General features: G+C 52.5%; 1 protein-coding gene across 1 annotated transcript in view; it reads right to left on the reverse strand.

Annotated features, from left to right (window-relative positions):
• Nucleotides 1-568: 568 nt before the first annotated feature.
• IGSF21 (immunoglobin superfamily member 21) overlaps nt 569-13,516 on the reverse strand; it is a 39,065-nt gene continuing 26,117 nt past the window's right edge. The window contains exons 3-10 of the mRNA XM_074893163.1: nt 10,399-10,520; nt 6,196-6,314; nt 5,855-5,970; nt 5,134-5,581; nt 1,730-1,815; nt 1,309-1,501; nt 1,175-1,213; nt 569-836 (exon numbers count right to left, since the gene is read on the reverse strand). Of these exons, the coding sequence (XP_074749264.1) occupies nt 763-836; nt 1,175-1,213; nt 1,309-1,501; nt 1,730-1,815; nt 5,134-5,581; nt 5,855-5,970; nt 6,196-6,314; nt 10,399-10,520 (1,197 nt within the window). The 3' untranslated portion in view covers nt 569-762. The remainder of the gene's footprint in view (nt 837-1,174; nt 1,214-1,308; nt 1,502-1,729; nt 1,816-5,133; nt 5,582-5,854; nt 5,971-6,195; nt 6,315-10,398; nt 10,521-13,516) is intronic.

Genomic DNA, 13,516 nt, shown 5'->3' on the forward strand with positions numbered 1-13,516 from the left:
TTATCTGTTTCCATGGCAACAATTAGCCAAGAGGCATGGGGAGGGGTGGCACAGACCAAACACCGGTGCAGCGCTTTAAACTCAGCTGGTGCCTCCACACCGGCGCTGCCTGATGGGACGTGTGCTGCTCGCTCATGTGTGAGTGCTGACATTTTGGTTTGGGAGCTGTCTGTCACTAGAGATTGACCGCCCAGCCCGGGACAAGTGTTGTGCACGGCGCCCATCTTCCAGTAAAGCCGATTTTCCCCGACCGAGTTCCGGATAAGGCCGGTGATCCACGGCTTTTGGGCTCTCAGTGCCGCCGTCCGCATGCGTGCGGGCTGAGTGGGGCTTGTCCCCAGTGTCCTTCATTCTGGGGATACATGTGGTCCTTACCCTGGGGAGCTGAGACCTGAAGCAGCTCTGTGCAGTGGTAATGGTTTAAATGGATTTTTCCAGGGGAAATCTGGTCCTTGCATCATAGACAGGGCCCGCCCCCTCCAAGACCTTGCAAAGCCTCTGGGTCCCCTAAGATGGTGATGGGTACCCCAGTACAAGGTAAAAGATTAAGCACAGCCTTCTACCGGGGGAGATTTTTCTTTTTCCTTTTAATTAAATTGTCTGAGGAAGCCAAGACACAGACAGAAAGAGACTGAGACTGTAAATAGTATAGAAAAAAAAAAAAAAGAGAGAGAGAGAGAACTGATTGACGGAGGTGTAAATGCCGGGTGGAGCAGTACGGAGGAAGAGGAGGAGGAGGAGGAGGAAGAGGCAGGCGAAGCTTCACGTTAGCTCCAGGATCACTGTTAGGGTGAGCGCCAAAACTAGTCTGAAGCCGCAGTGGCCGGTAAGTGAACCTAGGCAGGAGGAGAAAAGGGATGGGGAGTTTAGGGAGCCGCGTCTCGCCACTTGGGTTCAAAGCAGGATGGGGTCACTACCATTTTTGGGGGGGGATCCCCCTCCTAAACTTGCTGTGGAGCTTGTGCGGGGCAGGCAGCAGGTCAGGGATGCTGTGGGGAGCATCTGCAGGGCCTTTTTTGGTGCAAGGACATCCCTGCTGTCAAGGGCAAGGGCTTGGGGTGATGCAAGGAGAGATGGCCAAGGGCTTGGGGCGATGCAAGGAGAGATGCTCTCTGCACAGTCCTTCCCTCCCTGGGGAGTTTCAGGTTGAAATACCAGTGCCACCGCCACTCACCGTTGGAGTCCTCTGTTCCTCTGGGAATATTTGGGTTTTCTAATGGGAAAGAAATAGCAGAGAAACAGTTTTACTCGGGGGGAGATGAGTGAGGATTTGTGGAGGGATGGGTGACCTCTGCGGTGCCACCATACCGAAAACGATGAGCCGGGTGTGGGTGTCGGTGGAGCCCAGGGGGTTCTGGGCAGTGCAGCGGTACATGGAGCCGTTGAGCTCGGCCGGCACCCGCTCCAGCACCAGCTCCTTGCCGTCATGCTCAGCGCTGCCGTCGAGGAGCCGGCTCCCCACACGTGTCCAGGTGAAGAGGGGCTCGGGGAAGACTTCATTCTGTGGGGAGATGGGGGGCTGTGAGATGGGCGTAGGGCATGAGCAAACCCTGTCTTGCACCTGGAGCAAGGACAGGGTAGAGCCAAAATGCCCAGAGGTGCACCAGTGTAGGGACCATGAGGCAACCCAAGACCACCAAGCCAACCCCATAAAGCGCTGGTGCAGATGCAAGGCTGTGGGTCAGCACGGCATTGCCCCACGGCGATGGGGATGGATGGGGATGCTGACCTGGAAGCCCTGCACCAAGATCCGCACGGTGTCTCCGACGCGGGCTCTTGTCGGGGTCATCATGATCTTCGGGCCCTTGGGAGCAACTGCAAGGAAAGGGAATGACAAGGGATGTCATCCAAGGGTTTCCAGTGCCCGTGGGTGCCCTTGGCTGGTGTTAATGGTAGTTTGATGAATGATCGTGGTGAGGGGGTTGCATGGTGTGTGCCAGCCGGGCGCGGGGGCGCTGATGGCTGGGTGATTGATGGACAGGCTGATGGATGTCCAAATGACTGATAGACAGGTAGACAAGGACCCTGAAGGCAGATGAACGGGAAGACTGGGAGACTGATGGATGGCTGTAATGAGATGCATTGATGGTGAAGAACATATTTCCTAACCAAGATCCTCTCTGCTCAGAAGCAGGGGTCAAGAGGGGTCAGGTTGGTTTGAAGACATGGAGAGGGACACCTCAGAAAAGCATCCCCAGGACAAGGTGGCCTCGGTGAGTTGTGCACAAGTGCTGTTAGCATGGGAAACAGCCACAAAGCCTTGCTGGCACAAAACACCAAGCACAGCCCTGTAAAGAGGAGAGGACCCCTTTTCCCATGCCAGACTTGGGGTACCCTTCCCTGGTGCACTGCGGGGAGAAGCAGCGATGCAGCCAGCCGTGGTGGGGTCTGCTCTTTGCTCCCAGCTGCGTTGGGGCTCTGTGGATGTCCTTCCTGGCCATGAGTGGGATGGGACAGTCCCAGGAGCTGCCCCTGGTCTTTGCATGGAAGGAGCCTTTTGCAGGCTTAAAGGGGAAAATGGGCAGGAGGGAGGTTGTGCTTTGGCAAAAGGGGATGTGTCATCCTTGTACCTTCAAGCACCGCTGTGGATGGGACAGGCTGAGCCTTGATGGCACCCCTGCATGACACAAAGGGACAAACAGCCACCAGAAAGCACATCGGTCTGCAGTGATGGACACTAGCCCCTGGAAAGGGCATCCACACCCCAGGATGCTCTGCACAGACACGCACCAGAGACCATGGTTGTGCACCTGGACAGCAATGTCCATGCAGGATCCAGCCCTCTGGTGTTGGAGCAGGGGTGATAGGCTGCAGGTGATTACACCATGGTCTGTACCTAAATATCTTTTGGCACTGAAGCAAGTGGTTTGTCTTTGTTTCAGTGTGGCTTTTATTGAGAGGGTATATATAGTGTATATATATTTCAATATAGGGAGGGGTTTAATGGGGGATGTGCCATGATGATGTCAAAAAACTAGCTGTGGATGGTGGTGGTGGGGCAGCACCCAGTGAGGGTGGAGGCATCTTAGGGGATGAGGAGGGCTGTCGATTCGGGGGACAATGTGGGGTAAGATTTGCTATTACAGGTATTGGAGTTACTGGGGACAAAGTAGCAAGTCATCAAGGTCTTGGCCTCATGGGGAGCTCCAGAGAGTGGGCACCTAAGCCTGATGAGCTGCAGAAGATGTGAAAATGCAGGACTTTTAGGTTATTTTCTGTCCAGTTATATGCTGGGAAAGAGCTTTAATACTCAGTAGGGAGGAACAGATAATGGAGGGTTTTCTATTAGCAAGAGAGCGGCTGCCCTCCTTGTTGACTGCCAACCTCCTGTTGACCTCCTCATTGCCGCCAACTTCCCACTAATTGAGGTGGTTGATGAGCTGATGAGACAGAGCACCAGCACTGAGAGGCTTGTGCACACTGAAGCCCGCGCCAAAGATGGGTGGAAAGCCAACGAGGTGAAGCTCTCCAGGAGATGGTGCATCATTGATGATGCAGCAAGCCAAGTGCCCTACTTGGCCAGGAGCAAAGCCCAGACATCTCCATCCAGCTTGAAGGGAGGAAGGCTGGAGCAGCCTGACCAGGAGGATGCCCTGAAGCTGGGGAAACCCCAGTGGAGAGCTCAGCCTCTTCTGACAGGGAACCAGGAGAAGGTAGGGGAGACCGAGCTTTAGCCAGGGGCAAGTTGCCCAGCCAGGGTGGGACACTGTGGGGCAAAAGGGAGGGACCTCCACTAACCAACCTGTTCACTGGCTCCCATGGTCCCTTGAGGAGCTTCTGCTCTTCTAGTGTCCTGGGCATGCTGGGAGCCAACAGGGAGGCCCTGGCTTCAATCCCACCACCCTATTGCAGCTGGGGCCTCACCAGCCCCGCAGGCTGCCCCTGTGCAGGGGACAGCCTGGCCCATCCCCAGCAATCCCCATGGGGATGAGTTGGGTGGTGATGGCCAACAAGGGTCGTGGCATGTCCTTCGGTCTCCTGGGACTGGGTATAAGTGGATGGAGGTGACAGCACTATGGGGTGAAGGTGTGTGTATCCCCTGCAACATGACCCTGGTCCAGAGGAGCTCCTCTGTCCCATCTCTTCCCAGAGTTACACCTCATAGGAGGTAACATGAAGGGGTTACCAACTTCCTCACCTGCCCTGCAGGCAACCAAGGTCTTTACCAAAGCCACCAAACACCAGGTATCCCAACACCTGCCCCCCCCACTCATCCCTACACCCAGCACAACTCTGGCTCCCCGCCAAAACCAGCCCCTCGTTGTCCCCCCTGCCCTGGTCCTATGCCTCGTCCCTATATGCAAACACCCATTTCCTTCTCACCAAGGGAGCTTCTCCCAGCACAGTCCCCCCCAAATCTAGGGCTGTGCTCACATTACCCCCTGCCACTGACATTGCTGCCTTGCTCCAATACACCAGGAACCTAAATTTCCCCCTTCCAGCCCCACCCATCACCCCAAATCCCCACTGCCTGAGTCCACAGCTCCCTCCCAACCCCAGCCCTATGTCAACCCAGCAAACCCCACACTAGAGCATCCCCCATGGCTGGGAGGCCCCCTGCACCCCCCCTCTGCATAGTCAAGGCTCACTCCCCTTTGCAAAGCACCCTAAGGCTATGAGGTCTTGGGGGTGCAGCAGTCCCACAGCCTCTTTCTTTACCTCCTCTATGCACAAGGGGCTCTGCACCGCATAGACCCCATGGCCCACCCCCCCCCAGCACCCCTATTGCTAACACCCAGCCCTGGCTCCCCCACCCCCCCAAACTGCCCTTGTCCTCCTGCTTCCTGTACCCTCTCCTGCCCCACACAGCCTCCCATGCTCTGCCTCCCCTACAACACACAGCAAACTCCTTCTCTCGCCTAATGGACCACTCCCCCCCAAAATCCCACTGCCCTCACCCTTACTTTTGGGGAGTCCCAACATCGCTTCCTACCATTGTGCAGCCCTACCTAGCACCCCGCTTTGGCTCACAGGTGCCTGAAAACCCCCAAAAGAAAAACAAAAGTTGAAAAAGTGGAGAAAAAAAGGGGAAAAAAAAAAGGCAAAAAAAAGTTGCCAAAAAATGAAAAAAAATTCGAAAAAAAAAAGGCAGAAAAGCCACACAATCCCCCAAAATGCGGTGGCCGTGCTTACCAAGCGTCACCTCGGACTGCATGGGCATGGAGAGCGCTGGGTGCTTCACCTCACAGCTGAAGAGAGCCTCATTGTCGATTTGGGGGTTCAGGGTCCAGGTGAGGGTGGCCCGCGCCTCCACCGTCCCATCGCTGACGGGCGCGTGCGTGTGGCGGAAATAGTAGATGGGCTCTGCCACGTGCACCCATCGCGGGAATTCCCGGCTCACCACCGTTTCAGGGATGGTTTCGGTGACAGGATCCCGCTCGGCTGCCAGTCCCCGCGGGGGGTCCGCAGTGGCCGTGAGTCGCCCGCCTCCCACCTCCCCTTCGGCTGCCAGTGATTTTGGCACCTTGGTGTCATCCAGGTCACGGTGAAGGAGGTTACGGGGTGCCCAGCTCCCGGCGCCGGCCGGCGGCTCCGGCAGTGGGGTGGCCTCAATGGGCTCCCCGTCCCGCTTGAAGTACACCTGCGGGGGGACAAAAGGGAGGGTGAGCCCGGTGGGGACAGCCACCACCCCGGACATCCCCAGCATCTCACCCCTTGGGGACCTTTGGATGGAGCTTCTTCCCCAGGGCTCCACGGAAAGATGTTGCAGGGCACGATTTGGGTAGCAGGCAGCTATTTGCCTTATTTTGCTCCCAAAAGCAGCACATATATATTATATATTTTGTATATTTATATTTTTATGTTTGCTGGATATATATATATATGAGAAAGATAAAACCCCCCAGGGGCTCACCAGCGGGGCAGGCTTGCCACCAGAGACCACACACACCAGGGTGAAGTTCTGCGCCTGGTAGCGGCTGAAGGGCGCCGGCGTGTCGGCGGCGAGCACTGAGATGGACGTCGGAGGAGCTGCCGGGGAGCAGAGCCAGGGTGCTAGCACAGTGTCCTCGACACTCACCCATCCCTGTCCCAATCCTTATCTCCATGCCCATCCTCATCCCCATGCCCATCATCTCCATCCTGATGTCCATCATCTCCATCCCCATCATGTCCATCCCTATCCCTGCTGCCCTCCACCCTGAGACCTTGCAGTCGTTTCCCCTCTGGTCCCACCCAGCTGGGGGCTGCACTCACCCATCACATTGAGGAATATATTCCCGGAGGCCAGGACCACTTTCTCCCGCGTGGCTCTGTCATAAATCCCCACGTGACACTCGTAGGGACCGTTGTCCGAAATGCGAACCTCGGGGAGGCTGGGGAGGAGAGATAGGGCTCACCACTTGCTCCCTGCTCCATCCCAATCCCATTTTCCCAGGGGATGCAGTGGTCAGCATCCGGATATCAAGGCGTCAGATGGGGTTGCTTTTCACCAGCGACAGGGATCAATAAACTATTAATAACTGCAAAGGTTGCAGGAGAGAGCTGTGTAATGCGGTTTAGCAGCTGGAGTTTACCGGCACTGACAGCTCCTCGGGAGGGTAAGTAATTGCATTATTGAAAGAAGTGTACGGGAGGTAAAGGCACTGGTGAGAGAAAAAACCCTCAAAGCACGGACATTAAATGCCTGTGAAATGCTGATGTTAAAGGCTCAGCACCGGACGTTACAGACTGCTTGGGCGATGGAATGGTTGTAGCAAAGTGTGGTGGATAAAAAGCATAAAAAGCCCAAACTCCAAGCAAACCCAGAGTACACTTCAGGAAATATATTACCTAGTTTTTTTCATATAGACATGAAAAAAAGCAGGAGAGGAAGAGATGTGCAAAAGGATCAGTGCTACTGGAGGTGGAAACTTTCACACCGGCTGCAAAGGAGCCACTTTGCTGACTGGCAGCATCCTGCCTCGCTGGTCGGCAGCATCATCCCTCCTTGCCAGTTGGCAGCATCCCACTTTGCCAGGCAGCATCATCCCGCCTTGCTGGGTAGCAGCACCCCACCTTGCCGGCCACCAGCATCCCGCCTTGCCAGCTGCCAGCATCCCACCATGGCAATAAGGATGAGGGCAATTCCTGAGCACCTGGCAAGACACCCCCAGCTTAAATCCCTCCACTTTTCCAGCCAAATGCAGACACGCACCTCACACGTCTTCCCCAGCCAGGGGAAAAATCCGGCACTGGTTTGCCAGATCCTTTCCAAAAGCCCCTTAGCTGCCTTCCCACGCCTCCTCCTCACTGTGAGAGCCCCCCACCAGCACAAGCAAGCCCCCATCTAAGAAACAGTCACTTGGCAGCTCCTTTTAATGGCTGCAATGCTTTCAACTAAGCCTCTGCCATCTGTTCCAGCCTCTAATTACCCATGCATGGAGTGGGAAATTATCCACACCCTTCGTTAGCGGCACGCAGGAGCAGTTTTGGTCCCTGCCAAGCTGGGGACCCTGTCCATCCTGGCGGCTGCCCCTCGCTGCGAAGGACAAGCCCTTGGGGTTTGCATGTGGATTTGGGTGTAAAATAGTCCTAGTTCGGTCAGTTTGATGCTTCTGTGATAGGTAGGGACGAGAGAGAGGGGACCCCCAGCCCTGCAAACTAAAACACTGTCCATCATGTCCTTTGCGTCCTCTAAGCATGCTGGAAATAAGGAAAAAATTATACAGATATTCATAAAGCAGTGCCTTACTCGACGAGGGTGGGTTTTTAATCAGAGGAGGGGAAAAAAAATCCAGGGTTGGATATCTCCCGGCTTTGCTCTTCACATCTGAGCAGGCGGCGTTCAAAGCCAGTATGAAAAGAGGCAGCCCCGGCAGCCCTCTGCGCCGTGCAGATAAGAGCCGTGCCGCCCGGGATAACGCTCCGTGGGACGGCACTGACGTGACCGTGCCATTACAAAGATTAAAAAAAAAAAAAAAAAAAGAAGAAAATACAGAAGGGTAACATGAAAGGGAGAGAAAAACTGAGTGGAAACAGCCGGGAAGCAACTGACCCGTCACCAAACCCTTCCCAATATTGCTCCCTTTCCCCAGAGTCTGAAATAAGGCAGGACCACCCCACCCCACCCCACCCCCCCCCCCCCCAAAAAAAAAAGCATCAAGCCAACAGTTCTTTTCATACCCTCTGAGAAATACCTCCTCTTTCCCCCAGGCAAGTTGCTGTTTTCCTCTGAAAAAAGGCAACTGCGTGAAAAGACTTTTACCGCGAACATCCCCGGCTCCACGGACAATTTGCCGGTGCCGTGCCGACGATTACCGACGCTTTTAAGCACTTGGTCCTAGGGCGGTGAAATTTTCTGCTTGCAAATTCTATTAGTTCTACAATACGCGGTGAAAGGGAGAAAAATGGAGGGTTTTGAGCCAAAAAAAGCAGCTGCTTTGCCTCGCCAGGACGGTGCAATGTGCCATAACCGGGTGAACATGGCATGTCCTTGTCCCTTGCTCAAGGGATGCTCATGATCTCTTGTTCCATGCACAGGGGGGTGTTTTATTCTGGTTTAAATCCCCAACTTTTCTGGTGCTCCCTGCTAAAGGAGAGCAATGGCTAAATTCAGCGCCGAGCAAAACCGCTGGGTTTATGGCAGGAAAGAAAGGTTGTTGAGTTAGGGAATGTGTAATCTCTTCGTGAAGCTGCCAAAATGTCCTCTAAACAATAATTAGTCGTGTCAGAATTTTGTACAACATCCGAGCAAGCGGCTGAGCGGAGCCTGTGCTACGTGGGGAAACAAAACTCAAGGAGTGAAGCAGTCCCTGAGCATCTCCTGAACATCTCCCTGAGCAACCTCTGATCATTGCCTGAGCATCCTCTTACCAGCCCCCTGGACCCTCCTGAGCATCCTCTGAATGTCTCCTGACCTTCCTGAGCATCCTCTGAGCAACCCCTGAGCATCTGCTGATCCTCCTGAGAATCCTCTGAGCATCTCCTGAACATATCCTGAGCATCTCCTGAGCATGCCCTGTGCATCCTCCTGAGCAACCCTTGAGCGTCCTCCTGAGCAACCCCTGCGCATCCTCCTGAGCAACCCTTGAGCATCCTCCTGAGCATACTCCTGAGCAACCCCTGTGCATCCTCCTGAGCAATCCCTGCGCATCCTCCTGAGCATCCTCCTGAGCAACCCCTGTGCATCCTCCTGAGCAACCCCTGCGCATCCTCCTGAGCAACCCCTGCGCATCCTCCTGAGCATCCTTCTGAGCAACGCCTGCGCATCCTCCTGAGCAACCCTTGAGCATCCTCCTGACCATACTCCTGAGCAACCCCTGTGCATCCTCCTGAGCAACCCCTGTGCATCCTCCTGAGCAACCCTTGAGCATCCTCCTGAGCATCCTCCTGAGCAACCCCTGTGCATCCTCCTGAGCAACCCCTGTGCATCCTCCTGAGCAACTCTTGAGCATCCTCCTGAGCAACCTCCTGAGCAACCCCTGTGCATCCTCCTGAGCAACCCCTGCGCATCCTCCTAAGTAACTCTTGAGCATCCTCTGAGCATCTCCTGAGAAACCCGTGATCATCTCCTCTCCAGCCCTGATTTCCTGCTGCTTCTCCGCTCTATATTCGCATTTATTCCCCTGCAGCCACCTAACACAATTGCTCTTGCTTATAATAAGAAATAGCTCTGAGTGTAGCCAAAAAAAAAAAAAAAACCTAAAAATTTAAATTTGAAAGAATTAGAAAGAATTTCCACTTGCATACACGTTCATCTGACAGGATGCTGAGCCCTTTCCAACCCATACACGGACATTTGCAGGTGCAAAGTATCACATCACATCACATCAAGGAAACAACTGTATTTTCCCCACCATACACAGAATTTTTATTACCCCACGCTGGGAAAAACGAGCTTTGAAATCCAATTAACAAATTCTAATTTAAAAAGGAAACAAAGACCAAAAAAATCGTGAAAAATAAATACTTCACCCCAGCCTCTTTGCCTTGAATTAAGTCTCCTCCTGACATTTTTTTCAGGCTCCAGTTTTGTTTTTATAACACCAGCAATAAAGCAAGTGTGTAATTAGTAATAAAGCTGACACTCCTGCAAGTGATTTCGCACTTGGAAGAAAAGCAAAGACAAGCTTCTTCCACACCGCTTGTTTTTTATATAGATATTTATTTATTTACTTATTTATTTATTTATTTTCCCCCCCAAGCCTTGTTTTTCTCTGCCTATTTTCACCACTGGAAATCTGCACCCATGTCACCTATTCCCTAGGGACAAGTAGGATCATGGGGTCAGACCTCGGATATTTGCGCATTAAGGGACGATAATTTCTTTGCAGTGCAATGAATCTCCGCTGACAGCCAAAGAGGACATGTCAAGTATCACCATAATACCCTCAACTGCCCCAAAATGGGAAAAATTCCTAAAAATAGGCATTAAAAAGCAGTCGGCATGCCAAAGGAGGCAATATCGGGGTGACTTACCGCACAGTGGACTGGTAGACCAGATCCTCCCTCTTCCGATAATTCTCCATGTGCGAGAAATTGGTGGAGAACATGGCATCGAAGGTGAAGATCTTCTGCTTGATGGTGCCACCGTCGGTGACCTGCAGAAAAAAAAACCAAACCGTATATGAGATCCCGTGGGCACGTTTGCAAATACGCAAGCAGATTTGCACCCGTTTTTAAATTTAAAAAATATTTTTATTTGTTATATTTTTATTTTCAATCTTTTTAATATATGCATTCTTAAAACTTTATTTGCAATATTTTAATGAAGATTTAATAAATATTATTTATTTATTTATCATGAGCCTGCTGAGATTAAAAGCAAAACCCACGCATTCCTGTCCAGTTACTGCGTCGCCAACTCCTATCTCCAGCCGCTCTCCAGGGTTGTAATTTTTAAGTGGAAAAAGGCTCATTTTAGGACCGGGGAGGACTCGTTTCTTCCCAGTGCCTTCAGATTTATCTCCCTCTCCTGCGAGAAGCAAGGTTTAGTACAAAATTAAGGAGGAAAAGGCAGAGGAAAGCAATGCAGATGGGAGATGGGCATTTTGGGGCTAGAACAGCTCAGATCAATCCATCAGAGGGTTAGAATAGTCTTTTTTTTAAAGGCCAGGCACGGGAGAAAGGGATTTGGGTATTTACCCCCCAAAATCAGAATCTTTCAGAAAGACACCCCACTCTCCCCACCCGGCAAAACTCAGCTTTCACTCCAAATTTTCTCTTTTCCCCCCTTTTTTATGGTAAAAAGGAATAGGGAAAAAAAATAGCTGTCACTAAAACCAACTCTTCAAATTTATTCACCAGGGCTGAGGCTTTTATTGCAAAGAAAATACACGCTGGCACGGACGCGGAATAAAGAACTGCAAGAAGAATTATCGGAGTTGTAAATCTCCGGCCTTGGGAATGAGGGGAAGTTTTCAAGGACGCGTCCGATTTTTCCTGACTTTTATTTATGCCCTGGGGTGGGTTTGGGGAGAAACCTTGGAGCTGCTCCCGGATCGAGAAGCTCTTCATATATCAGGTTTTCCCAAAATTATTTTGGGGATGCAGCAGAGCAGTTGCTGCAAGGAGGGATGCTCAGGGGAAGGGGATGGGGAGCGGTGGAGGTGATGCCCATGGACCAGGAGTTTCCAGCCACAGGACTTCCCCAGCGCATCTGGACAGATGTGGGCAAAGCAAGAAAGCACCAAATTAGATCTGATGATGGAAACAGGAAAATCACAGCTCAAAGCATCCCTCACACTACCGCTTGGCCCCCGGGACCCCTCGCATCCCCCCCAAGGATGCACAGCAAGGGAAGATGCTGCAGCCCAGTTGCATCCTCAGGGGATTACAGGCAGTTAATAGGCTCCTATGAAAAGGCACATAGAAAATAGTCTCTCTCCAGGGATTAGACCTACTTTTAGCCTTTTATCTGTGCCCTGGGGTCAATTTTTTTGGAGAGGAGCTACATATAAAGTTGCTGGTGAACCCACAGTGGTGCGGGAGCAGCCAAGACCAACGCTTCTTGCTGGGGAAAAAAAGGATGATAATTCGGCAGCATCTGATGTTGATGACCCCAAATTATGTGCCCACACCGAGGAGCAGGAGGAAAAGGGGCACAGGGAGAGGAAAAGGCACATTTAAGAGACCAGAGCCAAGCTCAGGCAGCCCGAGGCTGCCTGCTGCATTATTTATAAACCCCAGTAAAAATCTTATTCCTGACAAAAACCCGGCGATTGCCACTGCACAGGGAGACATTAACCTCCTGCTCCTTCCCACTGTCACAGAGGCAGCCCCCTCCTGCCTCTCCCTCCATCACTCTCACCTCGTCGGTGACCTGGCAGTTTGCTGTCCCCAAAATACGCTGGTACCATTAATATTGCTGGAGCCTCTCGCCAGGATGCTCAGTGAGTTAGATAAGTATCCGGGAGTGATGGATGGGGGGCCAAGGGGATGGGGGGGAAGGGATTTTGGAGGACAAAGTGGGCTGTAAAGGAACAGGAGGTCTCTGTAGCACCTTGGGACACAGGACATCACTGAGCTCTGGTCCAGACTCCTCCAACTACCCTTGTCCCGGAGCTGAATTTACACCCTTTCTCCAAGCAAATGCAACAAGCACTTGCTATGGCACGAGGGAAAATACCCTAAAGGGGCTGCAAGGGGTGACTGCAATGCTCAGCGTGTTTTGGGGGGTAGCACCCGGGTTTGCAGCATCCCCAGGCTGCACCCAAGCCCACGTTGCAGCTGTTGGGAGAAATACATCATGCTGGAAAACCCCATTTTTAGCTTTTTTTCTGTGTCCCTCCCTAGCTTGGTCAAGCATCTACCTTTAGCTCAGCTGGCTGAAATCCCTCCTCCCACCCTGAGCTTGCTGGAGCGCTCAGTCCTACCTTACTCAGATCCACCCAAAATGCCACCACTGGCAAATTTGGCTTCCAAAAATAGAGAGCAGTTGACTTATTTGCCCAAACTCAGATGGTTTGATCCCAGAATGAGCACCGCAACCTATGTCCATCCCCCAAAGGGCAGCACCCGTGCTGGTACTCCCCTTTCTGGCATCACTAAACCACATACACGATCAAATCGATATTGCAAATGGGTCATGTAATTTTGAGAGGTGCAGCCCGGGCTCCCCACTGTCTCCCTGGAGCCGGAGCGATGCCCTCACTCAGCGGTAATAGAGAGCTCAATAAACTGCGCTGATGCTTCTGACCTTCTCTCCCCCCTGAGCATGAGGAATTAAAAGAGTTCCCCATACTGACATTTAAATTATCATCTCCGAGGCATGGAGACAACCCAGCCGGCGTGTAGATGAATGGCACGAGTCAGACCTCTCGCAGTTACCGGCCCAAGATCTCTCCATCAGCAGCTTTGCTCAGATTTTAGAGAATTTCTCTGCAGCTGTAAAACTTGAGATTTTTCCCTAAAGGAAAGCAGGTTTATAAATCAGAGGCACAACCTGCCGTGAACTGGGTTGGCTTGAAAATTTGGAGGGAACTGCAAATATCTGGGAGATGCTTTCCAGGAGTGAGAGGTAAAAAACAGCATCCAGGTGTCTCCAGCCCAGCTCTTCCCGAGCATCCCCAAACCAGCATCCCCAAATTTGCCGAGG

This window comes from Strix uralensis, chromosome 23 (assembly GCF_047716275.1).
Source record: "Strix uralensis isolate ZFMK-TIS-50842 chromosome 23, bStrUra1, whole genome shotgun sequence".
NCBI lineage: Eukaryota > Metazoa > Chordata > Aves > Strigiformes > Strigidae > Strix > Strix uralensis.